Here is a 22,158-nt window from a genome sequence, read left to right as displayed (position 1 = left end):
AGCAGCAGCCGGAAACTTCCGAGGCCTCAACAACTGGAAGGCTTGGACGATGCAATTGACGTCGCAAAACCAGCCGCAATAGACAACCTTCAACGCGCCAGGCCGCTCCTGGTATTTCGGTTGTCGAATCTCAAGAGTCTAACAGAGGTGGTTCAGCTGATGCAGTCCTTCAAACATTAGTGGACCGACCTGGGTTTGAAAACCAACAATCAAGTTCGTCTACGACTGATACTTCTTCTCAGCAAGCACGGGGTCGACAAAGAAGTCGAGTATCTTCAGGGCAGCGCTTATCCCCAGCGGATCCCGCCGGAGGAGATCATATCGGTCGACATTCTCGCTTGCGGACTGCTGGTGCCGACCAATCGGCAGCCAGAACCCAGCAGCATGCAGCACATTCCGCAGACACTGAAGGAGAGGAGCGTTTTCACTAGACTCATAGGAGGCCAAGCAGTGCCTACATGGTGCTTGATCTGACTGCTGACTGGGTGTTTAGTAGAGAAGGCGTACTTTAGTGGTGGAAACTTCGCTTTTAGCAACCACGCTTTTAAAAGAGAAGGCATTCACAAGATATTATCGTATGGGCATCTCAAACGTTTGAAAACTTACTTTCGATTGTGGCCCCTAACTGGTTACTGACTACTTCCAGTCTCTTCGACGAGCCCGAGGGGTGCCCCCACCGGCACCGGCTGCAATGTTGCAGTGCGCTTTGTCGTGGCTAGCTGGTGGCAGCTACCACCATATTCGCGTGATAACGGTGGTAAGTATTTCGATGTTTTATCAAGTAATTTATCGCGTAATGTTTGCCATAAACGTGTGGTGGATTGCTGAATCAAGCAAGCTTCCGCCATCTGTAGTGACCCCGGAGTGCACGTGGCGGGCCAGGTACATCTTGGTCAGTGACGTTTCCTCATGTCATTTATATAACAGGTTCTTTTAACTACATCCAGTTGTCCTTGTGAATTCACTGGAGGCCTTACATTTTTCATAACTGCATCTATGTGCTTGAGAAAGAAGGGCAGGATCAAGTTGTTCCTGACTCTCACTCTACATTTCACCAGCAACCGGAAAAGCAGTTTAATACACTAGGCTATCAGTTCCAGTCGGTTCGCCACCTGCCTTGCCGGTGTTTTCCCTGTTGCAACTCCAGAAACCAGTACAAAACGACGTTGATGCCCTATCCGATCGTATTTGCTCATTCACATGTCGTGACCCACGAGACCTCCCGGCGTTCAGATCACTGAGAGACGGCTTGACAGTGACAGTTGCTTTACTCGACCATTCTGGAGCGGTATTATTTTATTATAAATGTCTTGATCGAAAAGGACGATATACTATTGGATATTTCTTGAGACGCATGAGCCAATGGCAGACTAAAGATTTCATTCCTGACCGGAGCGTGAGGGGTAGGGCACGCATGCAGCACCGGTTGGGAACGGGCCTTAGAGCGTGTTCACTACATCAGTCTAGCTGGAGATTCTTCTTCACCGAAAATTCGAGGATTCCTTTTCAGGATTCGCCCACGTGCACGCTAGCGTGTCATCTTCTTCATCCTCTTCTTACTTCCTACTTGCCAGTCCTCATCATTGGCTCATCCACGTGAAAGTGAGGGAAGACTAGGATACGTAGCTCTCATAAAAAACCCTCGCCCCATGTACTCCTCTTCACCCAAGTAGCGATAGTGGTGACACGAAGTCCCAGGTCGAACGACACACCCTTGCTTGCTCCAAGCGTTTTGGCAACTGACATTCCTACCAACTAAGGATAGAATAAACAGAGACCAGTAAATTTACCAATGATACATATAAAATTTGCAGTTGGACCTCGTGCACGCGACCAACTATCATTCCTCACTCGACATCAATGCAACGTCGCTCATGACGCTGGTGCAAACAGACGCGGCTTTGGGCGCCAATGCACGGCGCCCTGGGTTACCGGACGGATGAGCTTCACGATCGGTCCATCAATGATACTCTCTTCGTCCGGAAGATACAAAATCAGCGTATTGTCCACGTCCAGTTTGGTCCACACTATCTGATCAGATGTGACGATGTGAACGAGATGCAACTTCTTGTCCTTGTCCCACTGCACCACACGAGCACGTTGCCACACTTCCTGTGCCTTGGCCAAATAGTCCACAATACCACCAACCATTTGTCTTCCCTTCGGAAACTCAGGCAGACCCAATCGCTCCTCCCGAGAAGACGGTATTACCGCCGGAAAAATAATCGGTCTCTGTGTGCTCATACTTTGAACCACCATCGCAGGCGGGGCATACGCGTTTGCAGTAATCTTGGCTTCCATGAACGTCTTGCGATCAATATCTCTTGGAGCAGTGGGAGCAGCAGAAAAGGATGCCGGTCCGAAGTGAAGTGTAGCAGTATCGCCTAGCAATTGCTGCTGGCAGTGTAGGTACGGCGTCGACTCGAGCACGAAAGCGTAGCGTTCGGCGTCAGTGTAGTGAGGTGTGTCAAGATCGTCAAAGTCCTCGTCGATCGAGTACTCACTCATAATTTCCTCCACCAAATCCTCATCACTGATCCAGCGCTTCGCTCCAGGTATACGCGAAGTAGGCAAGTGCTTGTCGCAGTACACACCGAGCAAGTTACCTTCGTTGCCAATCATCAGTCCAGCGTCGGCGGCGCACTGCGGATGGACGCCCACATTGCAGCCTTCTGCCTCACAGATGACTGAGGCACCGCCGCGTTTGCGGCAGATAGCACACAGATATCTGAATCTTCCGTTCTCGATCTCCTCGAAACCGTCCACCGGTTCCATACTGGGTACGTCTCTCATAATTAGCTCAGGAATGGCGAGCACACACAGCACGTGCACCCACTTCTGTTCGTCAGCCGAGGCCGACTCCGGCATGACCAGAGGCTTGAGCGATCCGCCATATTGCATGCAAACCGCACACATCAGCTGTCTACCCAGTAGACACGACGGACATCGCCACGGACCGTCGTCCTGCTCTCGCATGACTACACCAAAACATTCCTCGTGAATTCGTACTGAGCATGCGTCGTTGCCACAGTAGAGAACACGACCACAGGACCAGAGGCCCTCGCAAATGCTGCAATTTTCCTTTGGCACAAAGTGGGGCACGTAACAGTCGTCCACGTATTGACGTAACTGACGAAGTAGCTCGACGTCCGCGTGGTCCAGACGGAAGCCGCACTGCAACTGGATGGCATCTGAATTTTCACCACTAGGGATAGTCTGCTTCTCTTGCTGCTGCTGCGTCTCCCAAGGAAGCACGCGCTGCTCGTGAGGCAATAGCTCCCGCATCTCAAGCACTTTGACATAGTTGCGAATAAGAAGCAGCACGCCCGGAAGGTCGGGCGGTGCCAGATTGGAGATGTCCACGGCTAGTTGCCGCCGCTGGTCCCACGTAGGGTGCGTCGGGAACGCGCGGTTGATGTTCGAGGACGCGGCGTCGCTCTCATATAGATCGTCCGCCATGATTATTGCTGGCTCCGCGTTCTTGGACCTCGGTACATGTACCGGTATACCATAGGTATTTATTTATACACTGTGTGTCCGCACACCAAAATCAGTCTTGCCGTTCCACCGTTTTGTTCTTACAATCGAGCCAGCCATTGGGTTTTTGGGCTAGACGAGATGATAAAGCCTTGGTTTTGCTTGGGCAATTTAGCATGCAAGTTAGAACAAATCAGTTCTTAGAATATAACCTGAGGAGATATCGGCGGCGTCAAAGACCCACGGCGAGTCGGAGGGGGAGAGGGCGAGATCAGACTACCAGAGGGCACTTCGAGTGGCGCCAGATACAGCCGAGTCGGCCCGAGTGTTCAGGACGGAAAGTAGCCAAGCCAGACGACCCCACGACAAAGTGCACGTTCATTTTCAGCGTTGCACCGACAGTGAGTGAGACGCACCTGTAAGAACCGTCGCCCTGTTGTGTGCCCGCGCTGAGACTTGTCGCCTGCTTAATTGCGCCAGTTTCCGTTCTTCTAAGGGTAGTGAACGTTGTTCTGCTCCTTTTATCCGTGCTAGTAGCAGGAACTAAGACACCGGGAGATCGAGTCAGCATATACCATGAGCTCGCCCGACGAAGTTCCCTTGTCCGACAATGGCGCGCTGGCCAAGGAACTCAATGCACTGGTGGAGAGCACCAACTTCGACGACAAGATCTGCCTCGAGGACTTCACACTTATCCGCGTGATTGGTAAGGGCTCTTTCGGCAAGGTCACACTTGTCCGCAAGAAGAACAACAGCAAAGTCTTCGCCATGAAGATCCTTACCAAGTCCCACCTGCTCAAGCGCAAGCAGGTAGAGCACACGAAGACCGAGCGCCGCGTGCTCAGTGTGGCCAGTCACCCGTTCATCGTGGGCCTGCACTACGCCTTCCAGACTGAGGCCAAGCTCTACTTCGTGCTCGATTATTGTCCCGGTGGAGAGCTCTTCTTCCACCTCTCACGCATGGGCAAATTTGACGAGGAGATGGCACGCTTCTACGCCGCAGAACTGGTGGTTGCTCTTGAGCACCTGCACTCCCTGGGAGTTGTCTATCGCGACCTCAAGCCCGAAAATATCTTGCTGGACGAGATGGGCCACATCAAGCTGGCGGACTTTGGACTGGCCAAGGACGAGGTTACCGAGATCGATAGCGGGGCCACGTCACTGTGCGGTACGCCCGAGTACTTGGCGCCGGAGGTATTGGCGCGCAAGGGTCATGGCACGGCTGTGGACTGGTGGGGACTCGGTATGGTACTGTACGAGATGCTGACGGGTCTGCCTCCTTGGTACACACGCAACCGGCAAGAGCTGTTCGCTCGCATTCGTGAAGCCCCGTTGGAGATCCCGAACTACCTGAGTCGCGATGCGGCTTCACTCATTCAGTCGTTGTTGCACCGTGAACCCGAGAAACGTCTGGGCAGCCGCGGTGCTAGCGACGTGAAGGTACACCGATTCTTCCGCTCTGTGGACTGGGACGGCCTACTTTGGGCCGAACCGCCCTTCAAGCCGTCAGACCCGCAGTCCAAGGAGGAAGGAGACACATCTAACTTCGACAAGGAGTTCACAGAACTGCCCGTTAGCGGCACACCGCTGAGCAAATCGGCCGGTGGCTCGGGGTTGCCAAAGAGCATGTTCACAGGCTTTACATACGAGGCGCCGACGCTGTCGTATGGTTCCAACACATCCCAATCGAAGGTCGATGTGTCTTCCACCCCGTATATTTAGGTAGAGCAAGCCTCTTGCCCTCGCTGCTGCCAAGGGCGGGCACTGTGTATGTTGCTCTATCCCGATGCAGGGCGCTCTTTTGATCACATCTGTGCTGGAAGACAGGACCAAGCAGAAACGAGTGAAGCTGCAGGAAGTACATAGTATTATGGTGCGTTTTTGGGTTGAGCCCGACGTTAACGGACGCGTCTTCGAAGACAGACACAGCAGCGCTTGATGTCCCTTAAATAAATAGAGCGTTAGAAAATGCAAGTGACCCCAACCACCACATTGACACAACTCGACTAGCCAGTTGACCAAGTTATACTACCATTGGTTCGCAGGAAAATTTAGTGTTTACAGGTAGCATTAGATGGCTGAAACTGCTCCGGCCTTCGACGTTTGCGGTGTGCGCGTGGCCCATGACCCCGTCAAGGGCAAGGTGGTCTTCAGTGAGCGTACTTTCCGGCCTGGCCAGGTCATCTTCAGCGAGCTGGCGTTCGTAGCGGCCCCATGGAGCACTGATCTGTGCGGCGGATGCGAAGAACTCCGATCTTCCTCGGCAACTGCCTCAAGCAACCCATTGGTAAGCCCCCGTCACCGCTGTCATTGCGAACGCACTGGTGCACCCAAGATCATGTACTCTCCGAGACTGCATGACAACGTAGGTCGCCGCAACGTGGTTGTAGGCATCATGAAGACCATCGATGGAATCGAGGAAATTGACCGCGCACGTTGCATCCTCAAATGTCTGGCCATGTACGAGTGCGACCCTCATGCATTGGACGGAATGATGGACCTCACATGCGTCGGACAGCAGCGGGTTACGAACGCAACCTTGCAATTGCGTCGTCAACTACCGGATATCTTCCCCGCGGGCTTCACTGACCAGCAGATGGCTACACTTATCGGAGTGCTCAACACGAATTCGCACGAGCTGGAGAACCTCGGAGGCTCCGGGCTGTTCCTGTCAGCATGTCGCATGGAGCACAACTGCAAGCCCAACTGCAGCTTCACGACTTTTGATTCCACTCTTTGGATGACTGCCATCCGCCCTATTGCACCAGGAGACGCTCTATCAATCGATTATGGTAACTTCTTCTACCGCCCGACGCCCGAGCGCCAGGAATGTCTACTGGAGTCGTATGGGTTCATATGTACGTGCGAAGCCTGCGTCTCGTTACCGGACCCTACACGTGCTGTTCGCTGTCTATCAAGAAACTGCCCACAGGGTGTCATGCTGCCGTGTCCTGCGCGCACCAACACTGCCAGCAGTAGCATTCAACCAAAAAAAATGCAGTTTGAGTGGCGATGCCAGACTTGCGGTACGACCGCAGATACTGCAGAGCACTCGCGGATCTTTGCGGCGGAGCAGGAACTTTTGGAGAACGGATTTCCAGAGAGTCTCGAAGAGGTTGACGCTGTGGTGAGTCGTGGTGTGCTACACGAGAGTCATTATTTGCTGTTCTGGGCATTGGACAACATTGGCTGCGAGGCTGCTATTACCACTGCCTTCCGGGCCGATGCGCAGATGGCTCAGGACCGTCGCGTGTTGGCCCAAATCTGGGAGCGCATTATTACCTACATGAACGTGGTCGTTCCGACGGCTCACCACGAGAAGACCATCTACTACGACAATCTAGCGCAGGTTCAAGTGGTGCTGGGAAATCTTGGTGCCGCCAGTCAAGCATATGCGCGCGCGTACGAGGTATCGTGCCTGGTTAGTGGCACAGATTGCTCCCCGACGCGCAAGCTGCAGCGCTTGATGGAGAAGCCTCCGCAGACGGCTGAGGACTTGCGCCAGCATTACGCAGCGGAGGCGCAACACCGCCGGCGCCCTGCCAGTGAGGCGGACGACGAAGATATGGAGGAGTGATCCAAAAGGCTTGGATAGTTCTAGTAGTCGGTAGGAGCTGTTTGTCCATGTTAATTGCAGCGCGGTGCAACAAAGCTATTCATGTTTTGGTTGATACATGTACGTCAGATCTCCAATAATGCATGGCAATTTGCTAAACACGATGGCATCAGCAAAACGATCGAAGACTCAAGGCCCTTTGATACCTGACGGTGCACCCGGAACTCACGGGCCGTGTGGCTCGACGCCGCCGGGGTAGATCTCATCGCACTGGATGAGCATTCACGGCGGCGGGTGCCAGCTGTAAGAATACACTTTAACGAGAAAACGTTAAGAACGCATGCACAGACCTGAAAAACACATGAAACCATCCCCAAACGTCGTGGACGGGATCGCTGGTAGGCCGCCTATGTCTGCCTCGCGACGCACTCCTAGCGAGAGAGACAGGCCCCCAGTTCGACTGGACGCAAATGTCTTCCGAATGTAATGGGCTACCCCTGCTCACACTAGATCGGAAGCCGGCAGCCGCGTGGAAGCCTTCGGTGACCACCAGCGCCAGCCGCATGGTACGCCTCCAGCGCAGCGAGCTACCACACGAGACTCTCCGAGCCGGCGACTTCATCCAGTACTATTCGCGGGCGTTGGAGAGAGAAGCAGCGGAGACCCACGCCCCAGCAAACTCTGCTGGAAGAGCCCCCGAAGCTGCTCCAGACGTATGTGTCTCCAGCACCACAGAATCAAGTTTTCAGCCACCCGCCAAAGGTGCAGGCGAGCGCACAGACGCTAGTGAAGGACCTGCGAGCGAGGAAGAGGTGTCAAGACAACTTCCGATGGAGATACCGCTTGAGTTAGCGGTTCCTAATTCTGATTCTGGGTCTGTGGAATTGGTGATGAACGCCACTTCGACGCCCAGCACTACGACTGTGAGTGAAGAGCGCAGCGTTAACACACTACCCGTTCCCTCACATTCATGCGCAAGTGCGAAGAGCGAGGATTCTTCTCCAGATAACGCGCAGCCTTCGGAGAGCACGGAAGAGATGCTGGACCCCAAGCAGTACCTGGCCGCTATACTGACTCGTTTGGAAGGAAACAAAATTCGCCACCAAGCAAAAAAACGGTCGAACTAGTGGCATGTTCCCCGTTCGCGGAAGAAGAAACATATGGCCCGTAGTGCGATCACCAGGTCTGGAGCCAACGTGTACCCTTCTCGCAACGTTACAGCCAAGAAGATGAAGGACTTCTTGAGGCTTCCGTTCGTTCGCGAGCGTTTGAAAGCCTCGCACGTACTACAGCCGACCTACACGACGCAGAAGGATACGGCTGAGGTGTTGCTGGCGCCTGCGGTGACAGTTAAGTAAACGAGATTAATGAGTGCCGAATTCCTAGGGGACTGTAGTTCCCTGACGTCGGAGACTTCGATCTTTGCAGCTGCATTGGCGACTGTTTCTTCGACACCTGCGAGAACGCACAGTCCTCCATCTACTGCACTCCGAAGTGTTGTCGGCTAGATGCCTTGTGCAGTAATGCGCCAAGAAACCGAGCGACGCTGAATCTTTTTGAAACCGCTCGTGTTGGCTCAGGAGTGTATACTACTGCCTTTTTAAACGTCGGGGACATCTTCGGCGAGTATGTGGGTCAGCTAAGTGCGCACGAGGCGCAGATTGAGGGTCAGCCAGAGGTGGCGAAGAAGCATAACAGTGGCTACACGATGCTTTACTACACGAAGTCGACAACCAGAAGTACGTGTACATCGAGGCTGGCAAGTGTGGTTCCTTAATGCGATTCCTCTCACACTCCTGCGTACCAAACGCGGATTTCATTGAAATGTGCAACGGACGCAACGTTAAGATCCTTGTCGTAATGAAGAAGGCTGTGAAGGCAGGCACTGAGATAACTGTGAACTACGGTGATGGAGTGTGATTTAAGTGTGCTTGCGACGAGTGCTGGCATAAACAGTACTAGGAGTGTAGGTTCTCGTAATCGACGTTTGATCTTTGCATCAACTTCGAACTATTTTTCGCTGCTCCAGCACTTCCGATATGAGCTTCCACAACACAGACACCTAACAGGTTTCTTACTGCTACTTGAGAGGACACTGTGCAAGCGCACAAATTCGAATACGATACGTTTCTCGCTCTCAGCACTGGCATCACCTCTTGTATAATGTCTATGAGTGTCAACTGCGAATACGCATGTAATAACTCTGATTCTGGAGTCAAAACATTGTTTCAGCTTATATCCTCGTTTGTATTGTGCTTAGGGGGCCTTTCGCGACGTGTGGCACCTTACCCCTCCACCTACATGTAGGTGGAGCATGTGCTGGAGGAAAAAAAAGTGTTATGAAGTAAATGCTCGCTCTAACTGTTGCTGAAGACGTATTAAGAGAGCACTACACCCGATTCCGAGTATCTACCAAGCCGTACGCATGCGCTGGAGCTGAAATGTTACTCTAAAGACAGCGCAGGCCCAATTAGACGAGGTCTTCCTCCCAGTGTATCGCTATTGTGCTTGCCAGTAGTTCATCGACTCACAAGCACTCGCCGTCCAGCTCCATCAAGACGATCCGATGCCGGAAGAGCAAAGAGGACATGAACACAGGTTCCAAACTTGTAGCAGTAGCTACATGGACACCATCTCGCGCGTAGTTGAACAGTCCAGCCGTGAGGAGGTTCGTCCTGCACCTCCATACGCGCGTAGTTGGCGGCCATTTGGGCCGAAGCTGCTACAGTGCACGCGGAAAATATAGACGAAAAATCGTTTTTCACCATTTTTTCTTCCAATCTCAAGCTCTTTCCAAATGAATTTTAGCCAATACAAAGCTCATTAAAACGATTTGTTTGCGGTGCTTCTTGCCTCTACCCGACAACTGACACTCGAGATACAGCCCATTAACTGACTTCGACTTAGTGTGCAAAGCGCGAAAATGATAGACGAAGTACTAAGTGATGCCTAGATGAGCGCTATTCAAGCAATGGTAATGGTTAAAATGGTTGATGTAGGTGTACTAGTACTTGGTCTTGAGCCCTTCGAGGCGGTAGACCTCCATGCAACGTTTTTTCATCGATTGAACCAGGTTTTCCAGAGTCGACACCGGAATGGCAGCCCACGCTTTCTTGATGGCCTTTACAAGCTCCATCTTAGTGTCATACTGCTTTCCGTTCACGTATACTGCTCTAGCAAGGATACCCCACAGGTTTTCAATAGGATTTAGGTCTGGTGACTTCGCAGGCCACCACATCACACGCACATCCAGGTTTTCCAAATACCATTTAGCTACTCTGGCCGTATGAATCGACGCATTATCGTGCTGAAATTCAAAATCCAAGCCGTGATAAAGGTGCGCAAACGGGAATAGGTAGTCACTCAATGTGTCAATGTACTTCTCTGCGTTCTGCTTGCCCTCCAGGAACGCCAACTCGGACTTACCTTTGACACTAAAGGCGCCCCAAACGAACACGCTGCCTCCACCGGACTGACGGTTCGAATAAATTTGCTTCTCTTTTCTTAGATCTCTCCAATAGTACTGGTATCCATCGGGTCCGTCTAAATTAAACTTTTTCTCATCTGAGAACACCACAGAGTTCCAGTTGCGGCCATGCTCCACATGCTGTTCGGCCCACTTCAGTCTTTTCGTAGTGTGCTCGGGTTTGAGCACTGGACATGCAATCCGCTTCTCATGCACCATATTCTCTGAGTCGTGCAGCACTTCCTGTACCCTGCGAACAGAGATAGGTAGCTGTAACGAATCGTTTAGAGCTCTAGCGCTTACACCAGTCTTAGATGCCTCACGAAGCAGTCGACGCTCGGCCGTAGGCGTCAGCTTCTTCGGCCTGCCAGGACTTTTTTTCGTGCCGTACGTCTCTGGGTTGCTTAAAAAGCTGTGCACAACCTTCCACGAGCGACCGATGCGCTTCGCAATAGCATTTTCCTTTTGGTGTTCCTCCTTCAGCGCCAAAATTTGCCCTTTCTCGAAGTCTGTCAGTGGTTTGCCTCGCCCCATCTAAATAAACAAACGTTTTGGCAAATAAAAACGTGTAGAGGTTTGTCAATGCCCTCTCTCTGGCGTGCATTGAGCTGCACTCCCCCAGACCCCTTCAAAGAGATATAAATGTCTTTCTTACCCACTTCGTCTATGTTTTCCGCGCCGCACCTACGTAGCCAAAGGCAATCTTTTGAGAGAATCTCGAGTGTCAGTTGTCGGATAGAGGCAAGAAGCACCGCAAACGAATCGTTTTAACGAGCTTTTTATTGGCTAAAATTTATTTGGAAAGAGCTTGAGATTGGAAGTAAAAATTGTGGAAAACGATTTTTCGTCTATATTTTCCGCGTGCACTGTATCTGCTCTTCCGTCGACCGCTTTGCCCCCTCCACTACGATACGCTTTGCAGGATGGACTACCACATGCATCACCCCAGCGTCTCCAAACATCCCGTCAGCAGCCGTATTGCGAGCTAGCAGCTTCTTCCAAACGAGTACCACCACGCGACGAGTGTAGGCTGGTGCTGCTTCTGGCGTGGTGCGGAATACCCGCTGCTTGCGCGACTCGTTCATGCAACAGTCGTGTAACTCCTTAAGCAGAGTTCCCATTTTAAGGCGACGTCGCAGTGTGTAGTCACGCTTCAACACTCTGTTGAGCTGCTCAACAGGGAGGTTTGTGGTAGCAAACGCACAAGGCGTTCGAAAGCACTGCTACATAGTAAAGCTCCTCGCAGCCATTGTTCGTCAAGGTACCTGCAGAAGTCTACCAGGTAAGGGTACAATCACCAGGTCTGCAAATACTTCTCCAGCATCCAGGAAAATGATATTTCGTCACGGGCAAAGTGCAAGTCGTACAGACCACGAATTAGTGCTGCTGCTACATGTGAGGGAAATCCCTTCAGCCTCTTTCCACGTTAGTCATGACGTGAAAAAAAAACATGAGATACTGGAGATGTGGACCTTCGCGAAATACCATGAAAATGGCATTCCGCTGCGTCTCCCATTACATATCGAGGAGCCAGCTTCTAGTTGTAATCTAGTAGTAGAGGCGGCTTAAAGAAGCCAATCACGCCTCGTAGATTGGCTGCGTCCGATGCGAGACGATAAAAACTGACACGAGATGGAAGCTGCGAGCTCGGTTCGATATCCGAACTACTAAGACTGGGTAGTCGGACGTGTTAACTTGAACGTCGCGTCCATATGAAGGACGTAGCTCTCTGGGGGTACTGAGAGACTCTTCACCAAGTTCTTTGTCCGAGTCGTCGCCCACCACAGGCTTGCCATCTACGTCCAGAGCCCAAGCGAAAGTAAAAGTCTCAATATCGTCCTCAGTACCAGTGAACGCGTGTGAGTGAATCCATTGCATGAGATCGTCGACGCGATCGTGGATTTCGATCTCGGTCCGCGTATAATAGCTGCAAGAAATTTTGTACTTTGCCCAGAGGAGGGATGTCGCTAGCTGACATGGGAAAGTTTCGAGCCATCGCGTACTGGATACAAAGTGGTCGGAGCCTTTGCTTCGCAAGCTCTCGGCAGTATTCTTTCTGCTGTCTGGACAGCTTAATTCGCTTGGGGGAAGATGCTTCAGTTAAGTGCTAGCCCAACTCGTAGATGTAGGCATCACCAGAATGAGAGAAGACAAGCACCTTGCCGCGCCACGAGCAAGAGAGGTCGCTGCAGGTGCTGGACTCGCAATTGAGTAGCTTATAGCGCATGCTGTGGTGATCACCAACGCGGCATACGCTACAAGGCATTGTGTTTTGCTCTTGTCGGTGCTGTGGATCTTGAGAGTGGCCAGGATGGCGTCGACTTCGTTGAGGCCGAGCTCAGAGCCCAGCTCTCGCCACGGTAGCGTCCGAGGCATGGTGCTTAAACGAATGAAAAGGGAGCCAATCTGATTGGAGGCTAGGCTCCAGCACACCGTGTGCTGGTTCTGTGCAATATGAAACCCAGGGACGAGCCTGCCGTGCACGAAACGCGGCCAGTTGTGCAGGTCCAGTCGCATGGAGTGGCGACACGCAGCACGATGTCCCCACACGCATCACGATGTATTTACTGGCTAGTTAGTGTGTATTTCGGACTCTCCACGTGCCAAGACGCAGTTTGGGGGATTTCACCATGTTTACAGTGCCGATGCGACACTGTCGAGTGGTTTTTACGCGTTGTCCACTTTAACCCAACATAATTTTTCCTTAAAATGAGGATGGGTGATTTTGTCCTTAAAAAAGGCCTCGATTATGAGGACAAGAATTCGGCGCGGCGAGTGCAATTGCCTCTGTCTGATATGACAGCTGAGACCCCTTTGTTTGGAATTAAAATTATACCGTACTTGATTACAAGCCGAGCGGAGCCGTGGATCAATTCAAGGAATAAACATTCGAGGAATAACACCTATTATTATGGGCAAAATACGCCGCTTAGCAAGAGAGGGTACTAAAGCAGATAGTATCCTATTTTTTAGAGATAGTATTAACGAAGCAGGTTCAATTAATTGAGAGAGCCTTGAGATCACTACACGCTTAGCCGCGGGGTGCTTATAAATACAGCATGTTTATCAAGTGAACAGGATTGTTAGTGAAAACATAATAAAATGACAAGTAACGCTAGCTCTGTGGTGATCCCATGGATCCATGTATCCCGACTCGCTCCAGGCAGAGAGAGCATGTTTGTCCAAAAGCACTGGCTAGGATACGTCTCAGGAGAACGTTGCCAATGCAAATACCAGAAGTTTCGCTGTCATTCCTAAGCTAAATCTGTAATGGACCTACTCTGATCTCACTACTTCGTCTTACACGTTCGCGCATGAAGCGTAAGGTGCGTTTTACTTAGAGTAAATAAACGTTCGGACGAAAGTAAAGAATTACTGAACAAAGAAAAGCAAAACCGTTTTTATGTAAAATTAAAGCGGTTTAGTTGTTTGTTTTTGCTTTCCTCCTAAAGTGACTTTCTAAATAAAAGGTGGCTGACAGAATCCTGCTGTTTTAATTGGTTGAAGATGTGATGTTGGAATTCACACGTGAACTCTAGATACAAATGTCGCTAGGACGTTCCCACAACAATACGTCTGCTAGGATAGCAAACGATCGTTCAGGCGGACCTGAAGACCCCAGTTCTGCCCTTGCACCGGGACGGACTGAACCTTGTAAATTACTTCGCCCAAGATGTTCAAGCGACGAACCCTCGGTCACGTGATGTACGGTGAATCCTAGGTGCAAGATACTCGACGGCATCACTACCGAACACTCAGCAAATATTGGATACGGTCCAGCTGTCACTCAATCCTTATTAAGAATGGCCGGATTCACATTCAGCGGCCAAGAATTGACCATCTACGGTACGAACCCTCGGTGGCGGTTGGGATGAGTTCGCGGAAGACTCCGCGACTCTTTGAAGGCACGTTCAGCGTCTGGGACAGGGCGCCAGCTGTAAAAGATGCTCACGCGACGGTGCAGACGACGCTTGGCGTTCAAAAAGACCCATAACGGATCATAGTGCACTTGATTTTTGTAAATATAATTAGGATTCCTATTAGAAATAGGCGCGAAAGGGCAAACATAAATACAGAACCGAATTTTCACTCAAGCACACAGAGCGACGTCCAGCTTCAAGATAAGCGTCTTGCCAAGCTTGTTTGAGTGTGTTATGCCTGTCGGTGAACTCGAAGCTCTGTAGCGAGGGTTCATTCGGCAAGGCCAAGAGACTGTGTGTATTGGCCGATTACTATCGGGAGGTTTTACGTGATGACTTATTGTTGCCTATTTGCACGACTGGGAGTGCTTGTATTGCATCTCTTTTATTCTTCCAACCGAGTGTTGAACACTCGGTGACCTCGTAAAGGCTTACCCGTGCCTGGTACCCTTCCGCTGTTGGGACCACGAGGATTCATAACACCCATTAGCTTTGCTCGTGCTAGTAGCGTCTCTTATTTTTACTGGTTGGCTTATATTCACGGCCCGATTGGGACGCTTGGACATCCTGTGACTGGAAGGTGAATTGAAGAATGAGCAAATGTCACAACGGGCACCAGTACCGTGGCTTCCATTGCGACAGGGGTAGTTGCGGTGTAGTGATTTCTCCAGAGTTGCGGATAATCGCCTGTCGACAAAGATACGTGCTCCAGCGTCTCCAACCTTGCCGACGACGTGAACGTGAGCAGCTGGAGGTAAGTCAGCCCATCTTCCTCGTGAATCATCAGTACCTTGCTCATCTCCATGTCTTCCTCGTCTTGATTCACAGGAGGGCGGCACAGAGGTTTCAAACGACCCTCAGCCTGCTGTACCTGATTCGACCGCGCATTCATCAAATGAGGTCCCGGTTCTTCCTATTCCGGAACCTTCAGCCGCTGCTGCAGCTTCGGCAGCAACTCCTGTCGTCGCTGAATCCACGGAGATGGCACATGCCGATCCGCCTGCGCTTGCAGGTAGTCCTTCACCACTCACCGAGGAGTCGCTGCGCGCCATGCTCGCTGAGAGCACGGAGGCATCCGTCGATCACATGATGACGTCGATTATTCCGTACTTGACCGCGATTGCTCGTCATCAAGTGCAGCTCAACGTTGCGCCTCTTCTTCACGACGATGTCCGCACTCAACGTCGCCTCGAGACTGCAATGGGCTTTGACGAGGTCCTCGCTGCCGTACAGCCTCTTCCCGATGCGCTAACGGACTTGCCCGACCGAGTTGTCAGCCTGGAGCGTCAGTTTCGGGCCGCTTAGACCGGGGCTGCTGCCGCCGTACGTTCGGTGGCACCCGAAATGGTGGCTCGGGAGAACGCGGAGGCGTTCCTGAAGGCTGCTAACGCTAACGTCGAAGCGCTTCGCATGGACGTCAAGATTCTTCGCGAGTCCAACGCCAAGAACGATGACATGCTCGCGAGTGTACAAAGTCTTCTATGGAGCAGCATTCAGAGGAGCTGAAGCGTCTGCACTGCGAGGTCCAAGCGCGGGACGCGCTCAACACCACCTTGAACAAGAAGCTGGCCCGAGAACGCGAGGTGTACAAGTCTTCAATTGGCACGAACACCGAGCAGACTCGTCAACTTCATCTCCTCTTGGTCAAGCTTTCCAATGGAATATATATTGACAACGACACGCTCAAGGTCCTCGAGAGTCAGCAAGCCCGCAACACCCACTCCGCAACATTCTCCAAGTCAGCCGTACTCACCGGGATGGACCCAGAGGTCCTGCGTCTGGCTGTTGCTGGTACGTTCCACATGTTGTTCTTTCCACCGTGCGTTTAGCAACTAACGTTCATTCCCAATCTCTTGTGACAGGTCTCACCGCGGGTGAACTGAATCTGGATGCTCTGGACTTGTACCAGGAGACATTGGTTGCATTGCAGCGCATACAGTATGCTGCCGTGTTTTCGCATGACCCCAGGCTCTTCCTGCAGCTCTGGCGCGGGCTGCTGATCAAGTAGCTCATGGAAAACTTCTCAAGCGTCTTCGACCATGTGGCAAGGAGTCGGACGACGAGTCGGACGATTCCGACGAAGACAAGACTCCCGTCCCGAAGGACAAGGCCAGTACGTCTATGGCAGCTGCTGGTCTCGGTGATGCGCCACCTGCCGCTCCTTCAACTCCCAAGTCTGCACGTCGTTCGCTGTTCAGCCCGAAGGCTTGGCAGCAAGCGGCTCAGAAAAAAGCCAGAAGACTCGCCTCCGTTCTCCGGGCAAGTCGCCTCGGCGTCATTCGAATACTCGGTCCCAGTCTGTACCGCCATCTCCTCGTTCATCGTCGCCACACACAAACCAGCGTGATCCTCGACCCCCGCCGTTGGAGACCTCAGCGGTGACCAGAGTGTCGTGGACGTGGTGGATGTTGGTTCAAGTGGGGTCCCCTTGGCTTAGGATACTATCACCGAGTCTTCGGGTAAAGATGTGGGCTCCGGGGCTCACGACGATGTCTCCGAACCGTCTGACGCGCCTTCGTCTCCACCTCAGGTTACCTACGACGTGGCCAAGCCATCTGCGTCGACGATCGCTCCTTCTCCAGCGGATATACGCGCTACCGAAGTGGCCTTGCGTGAGACCGAGGATTTGCGACTCATGTTCGGCTCGGATGATGAAGATGATGCTTCGGATAGCACCGTCCCATCAGACAAGGTTGCTTCGTCGTCTGCCGCGACTTCTAAGACGTTTGAAGTCTCGGGACCGGTTCCTACAGCAGGGCTTTCCCCTGTTGAAGCTATTCCACAAGCCTCCGAGTCTTTAAAGCCAACTCCGACTGTTCCAACGGCTCTCTTACCAAGTGTTCCTTCGACTGATTTTCTGATGGAGATTGATGACGATGGCAATGATGGTGATGTTCGTGGAGATGACGTGGATGATGATGAACCTTCGGTGGATACTTCTTCTGGTGATACAAGTGGTGGCAGTGATGTTCCGCCACCTTCCGAGCATTCAAGACCAGCTGACGGCGATGACGTTGAAGATTCCGACGGCAACTGGAGCGGACTTGGCCCTACTCGGCCTCCGACCCCTCCTCGGCTAAATCCTTCGCCAATGGTGACCTCTCCGATCATAATTCGCGGTCCGTCTCCTCCGTCATCGCCAGGTTCACAAGCGCCACCATCTTCTCCTTCTGCTCAGGCGTCTCCTTGCCCGTTTTCTCGAGCGCTCGATGCTGGGCCTGGACGCAAGATTACGGCCACCTACCCTTCGGTGCCGCGTCGTGGCGGCGCACCGTCGGTTGAGCCGTTGACTCACCGCGTGTTGCCTGGAGCTCGCCCTACCGTACCGGCCTCGTCCACCTTGCCACCGTGGGTTCTCCCGTATATGGACATGGAGTTCAACGATGCGGGTGCCAAGAAGTGTTTCGAGCGTCTTCTGAGCATGACACTACCGGAACCAGGCGGTGAAGTTATCATCCGTACGAAGTTGGAAGGCCTCCAAGCGTACTTCGACTACACGAACCTGGATCATCCGTACCAGCAACTCCGGCGGCTTTATCCCCTCCAGCCGTGTCTCTTCGACACCCTCAGTTTCGACCCAAGCGTCCCCATCTCCAAGCGTGCCCCCATCGAGACCCGCCTCAAAATGATCTGGGAGAATCTTCGAGCCGACGGCAGCAAGCAGGGTGACCTCGGGTTCGCGTTATGGGAGCATCTCCACTGGTTTCCGTTGGCTGGCGCTGAGCGGGGACTCGTCAAGGAATTCAAGAAGAAGGTCAACCACGACAAGGAGCTCTTAAAGGTACTGAGAGCTCTGTTGAAGAAGCTCTTCAGTGAGCGCGACCGTCGTGCCGATCGTCTCCGCAACAAGTACCGTGAGCAGTACACGACATGGAGTCGTGACTCGGTTTCCTCTGGTTCCTCTGATCCGGCGTTCATTTGTCCCGAGCTGCTCTTGGGGCAATCGAAGCCGTGGTACCCCATCGAAAACCGGTCGTTCGCTCCTCGGACGTCTGACTGCCTTTCTGAGGTTCCGGCTCTCGACGCTCGTCAGCCATTTGGCTATTGAGTACGTCAGTGTTCAGAATGTCTTTGTCTTTATCTCCATAGCACCATGTCGTCAACCTTGCGGCACTACATATATGTAATGAAGTGGAAATGTTCAGGGGAGTATCATGGAATGTGGGCTAACATCAAACCGCCTTCCAGACAGTAATCTTAATCTCAGCTTCCAGACACTCACGCCTTGGCGTACTGGATAAATGAACGCACGCCGCACCAGCATCCAACAACATAACGTACTTCCCGTGTCAGTGCAATCCAGAGTTTTTTTTATCCTCGGGGCACGCGCTTCGTGGATGTGTACCGAAGCGGGGTCGTCGATCCGGCTCTGGCTACGCCTGAGCTTATTCCAACTTAACGCGACCTATTCGATTTGCCACCGGTTCCTCCATGTCCTGCTCTGACTGCTGCTCCTGCTGAAGCTGGTGCCGAGGGTTCGTAGGCTTTGGATGCGGCTCCAGCCGCGGAGGATCAGCTTCCCGACGAAGAGGAGAAGGAGAGTGAAAACTCGACTTCATTGACACTCTTGGACGCTGCTGTCAGGCAATTGGAGTTGCTTGAATCCTCGCCGCAGGTTTCGTCACGTTCTCCGACGTTCCGACTAACTTTTGAGGGGTCCAGCGAGGTTTCGATTTCAGTGGTCGCACTTTTGTCGGCATTCATATCTTCTTATTCTTAATCCACTTCCAAAGCGTAATCATGTTCATGATGTTCTTCAAATGCATATACAAATTGTTGTTGCAGTAACTATTTTAGTCTGTTACCACAGGCTGCATCGCCCTGTGGATAGTTCACACGTGTTCCAGTCACGCTAATCTTCGTCCGCAACTTGCGCCATCTGCAGCCGATTCTCGCTCTTCTTGGCTCGCAAGTAGTCGCACAGCAGACCTCCACATGACAAGTTGGATGCTGGTTCCCAAGTTGGATCTTCATAACCAACCCACTTGACTTTGAACTTGCGTACAGCAAGCTCCGTGCTCGTCGACAGTGGTGTTCTAACGTCGTGGATGACCTCGACCTCATACTCGCCGGCAACTTCATCTGGTTCCCAGCTGTTATCAGGCAACAACTCCTCGTCAAAATCGAATCTTGTTTCATTAGTCGCGTCTGGTACCAACCGAGTCCTCGGTCGACTGCTGAAGTCGTTGACTATCTTGAGTCTCGACACATGCACCACTGGGTAGAAGCAATACCCACTTCGGTCTGGCAGTTCCAGCTCGTACGCGAGCTCTTCAACCTTGCGCTTGATCCGGAAAGGTACATGCCATCGATGAGCTAATTTCTTAGTCAGGCCTGGTTTGACGCGTTCCATGTACAGCCACGCCCGACTCCCAATCTCAAAAAGAGATCCCGGTGGGGCTCTTGCAGGATCATCTATCTCTTCCGAAGCTTCTGGGGGGGTCCACCGAGTGTTCGTTTCCACTTGGTTGAGGTGCAGCAGCTTTTTCCAGTCGACTCAAGGCATCATTATGCTTTTTAGCCCGTTACTCCTTTTCTACAGCATGCTAATCTTCGGCCATGGTGAGGGCGATCTCGTGTTGTCGATTGACTTCGCGTCGCCATGCCAGTGCGTCAGACTGCCTGCCAAGTCCTCGTTTAAGTGATGACGACATCGCCCGCAACGTCGATTGCGCATCCCAACCGTGAATGAGGTAGAACGGTGTTTCTTTCCTCGTAGTGTCATGAGAAGTATTAATAGCGAGCACCAGCTTCTCGGCGATTTCGTCCGAGTCCTGCTGTAGAAGATCTTCTGCGTACACTGGTACGGAACCCATCACCGACTTTACCAAGCGTTCCTGCTGTCGATTAGTCTGTGGCCGATAGCTCAAAGTCGCTCGTGACCTTGACTGCATCATCTCCGCGGATGCTTGGAACACTTCGCTCATGAAGCGTGGGCCGCGGTCGTGCCTGATCAATGACAGGTCTCCGAACGGTCAGTACATACATTCTTCGAACACTTGATCTACACTCAGCGCAGCTGTATCCGACATAGCTTTGGCAATAACGAATCCCGTGAACGAGCACTGAAATAGGAGCAACGCAGCATTGCCCCTGCGAGACTTCGGTAGTGGGATCACAAAGTCCATCGAGACTATCTGAAACGGTCTTTCGGCTAGTACGTTGCCAGGTGAGTAAGCGCGAAGCTGCGGACGGCTTTTACGCGAGCTACAATCCAGACATGACTTCACATGCTTCTCCACGTCAGCGTACAAGTCAATCCAATAATAATATAACTTAACACGATGGAACGTTGTAACCACACCTTGATCTGCAAGACCACTTAAAACATCGCTGTCGGTACCACAAGCCGCAGATTGGTCTCTTCTTGCCAACCGTGGCCGTACTGACGATTCAACCCAAGATAGTGAAGTATGCCGTCTTCTTATAACACGGCATATTTCCAGGCATCTCGAGCTTCTTTATAATTCAGCTCTTCCGCTTGGCTCAGAAGCACCCTCTGATGTTTGACCACCTCCGCTCCTCATCCTGTGCCAACATTATCCGTCTGCCTCGCTCACTCTGTATGGCTACCGGGTCAACATCTTCGGCATCGGGAAATGCCGCTGGTACAGTCTTGTGAGGATGATCTAGCAAACCATCACTGGCTGAATCCTCGTTCGACACTTCTCGTCGTTCTTTATGCTGTTCTTGAGCTTTGAGACCCCTCCGAGTGCTCAAACCTGACGCGTTTCTTGGCTTTCGTCTGTCGCCTAGTCATCGCTGCCATATTACCAGAATCGCATTCTGGTGAGCTGTAATCAACCACGAAATTTTCGAAAGTTTTCCACTTTAAAGACTCGCTGCCTGACAGTACATGTACTTGACGCTCTGCTCCACGTGACGAAACATCCACCGAGTCTTCATCCGGCTCGTAGATCATTTCCTGGATGCGATTCAGCGACGCCAATTCCGACTTGCGAGTTTCAGCTAAGATGACACGACTGACTTTTGATTCCAGCGCTTCAGTGGCTAACGAATCCGCGGCAGCGTTGTATTCTCGTACAACGTGAAGATATTTAGCTGATCGAAGCTTGGCCGCGAGTTCCTTGTGAGTATATAGCAGCGCCAGCAGAATTTCCTTCCTGCATGCGATCACCCCTAGTGATTGTTGAATCGCGAGCCTTGAGTCACCAAGATGACTAAATCCTCGACACCGTGCGCAGTAGCAGCCTTCACACCATTTATCATCCCTGTGTACTCTGCCTCATTCACCGTGGTGGCCGAGAGGTAAGCAATTGCAGCAATCACTATCTTCCACTCAGGAAGGCTCCACAACACCCACGAACACCTCCCGTAGCCACCGTACTTCTCTGTCTTCGCTGATCCGTCAAAAGACATGACGAATCCACAGTAATTTCGGGGAAGCCTGGCTCAAAGAAACGCTGGGTCCATTCGTATAGTCGGTAAGCCCTTGCTTGGTGGTGCCACCGGCGGGAGTGAGTCTTCTAAGCCGACGAAACGCGTGATGTAGGACTGCAGTAGCTGCGTGAAGGCGACATTTTTCTCCCTCACGCGCTGTACCTTAAGTGCCACTGCGAAAGCAGCACTGCGAACTGGACAGCGCGTCCGAAGAGAGACTTCGATTTATGCACCCACGCTAACGTCGAGAATCGTGTATAGATATGTAGCGTCTTTCCTGCCAGTTGGACATAACAGATCTTCAACAGCAACAGTAACGCCAAAACTTCCTTCTCAGC

General features: G+C 52.1%; 3 protein-coding genes across 3 annotated transcripts; 2 read left to right on the top strand and 1 right to left on the bottom strand.

Annotated features, from left to right (window-relative positions):
- Positions 1–1,872: 1,872 nt before the first annotated feature.
- Positions 1,873–3,459, bottom strand: PITG_10900 (uncharacterized protein; the record flags this gene model as incomplete). The annotated part of the gene is made up of 1 exon (XM_002901666.1): positions 1,873–3,459. The coding sequence occupies one exon, from the start codon at positions 3,457–3,459 to the stop codon at positions 1,873–1,875; it is 1,587 nt and encodes a 528-aa protein (XP_002901712.1).
- Positions 3,460–4,053: 594 nt separating this feature from the next.
- On the top strand, positions 4,054–5,199 carry PITG_10899 (protein kinase, putative; the record flags this gene model as incomplete). The annotated part of the gene is made up of 1 exon (XM_002901665.1): positions 4,054–5,199. The coding sequence occupies one exon, from the start codon at positions 4,054–4,056 to the stop codon at positions 5,197–5,199; it is 1,146 nt and encodes a 381-aa protein (XP_002901711.1).
- Positions 5,200–5,551: 352 nt separating this feature from the next.
- PITG_10898 (uncharacterized protein) lies at positions 5,552–7,054 on the top strand (the record flags this gene model as incomplete). Its single annotated transcript, XM_002901664.1, has 1 exon — positions 5,552–7,054. The coding sequence occupies one exon, from the start codon at positions 5,552–5,554 to the stop codon at positions 7,052–7,054; it is 1,503 nt and encodes a 500-aa protein (XP_002901710.1).
- Between the last annotated feature and the right edge of the window lie 15,104 nt (positions 7,055–22,158).

The sequence above is a fragment of the Phytophthora infestans genome, genomic scaffold (genome assembly GCF_000142945.1).
Source record: "Phytophthora infestans T30-4 supercont1.20 genomic scaffold, whole genome shotgun sequence".
Lineage (NCBI taxonomy): Eukaryota > Oomycota > Peronosporomycetes > Peronosporales > Peronosporaceae > Phytophthora > Phytophthora infestans.
The sequence above is the reverse complement of the archived record's forward strand: the minus strand, read 5'-3'. Positions and strand labels throughout refer to the sequence as shown.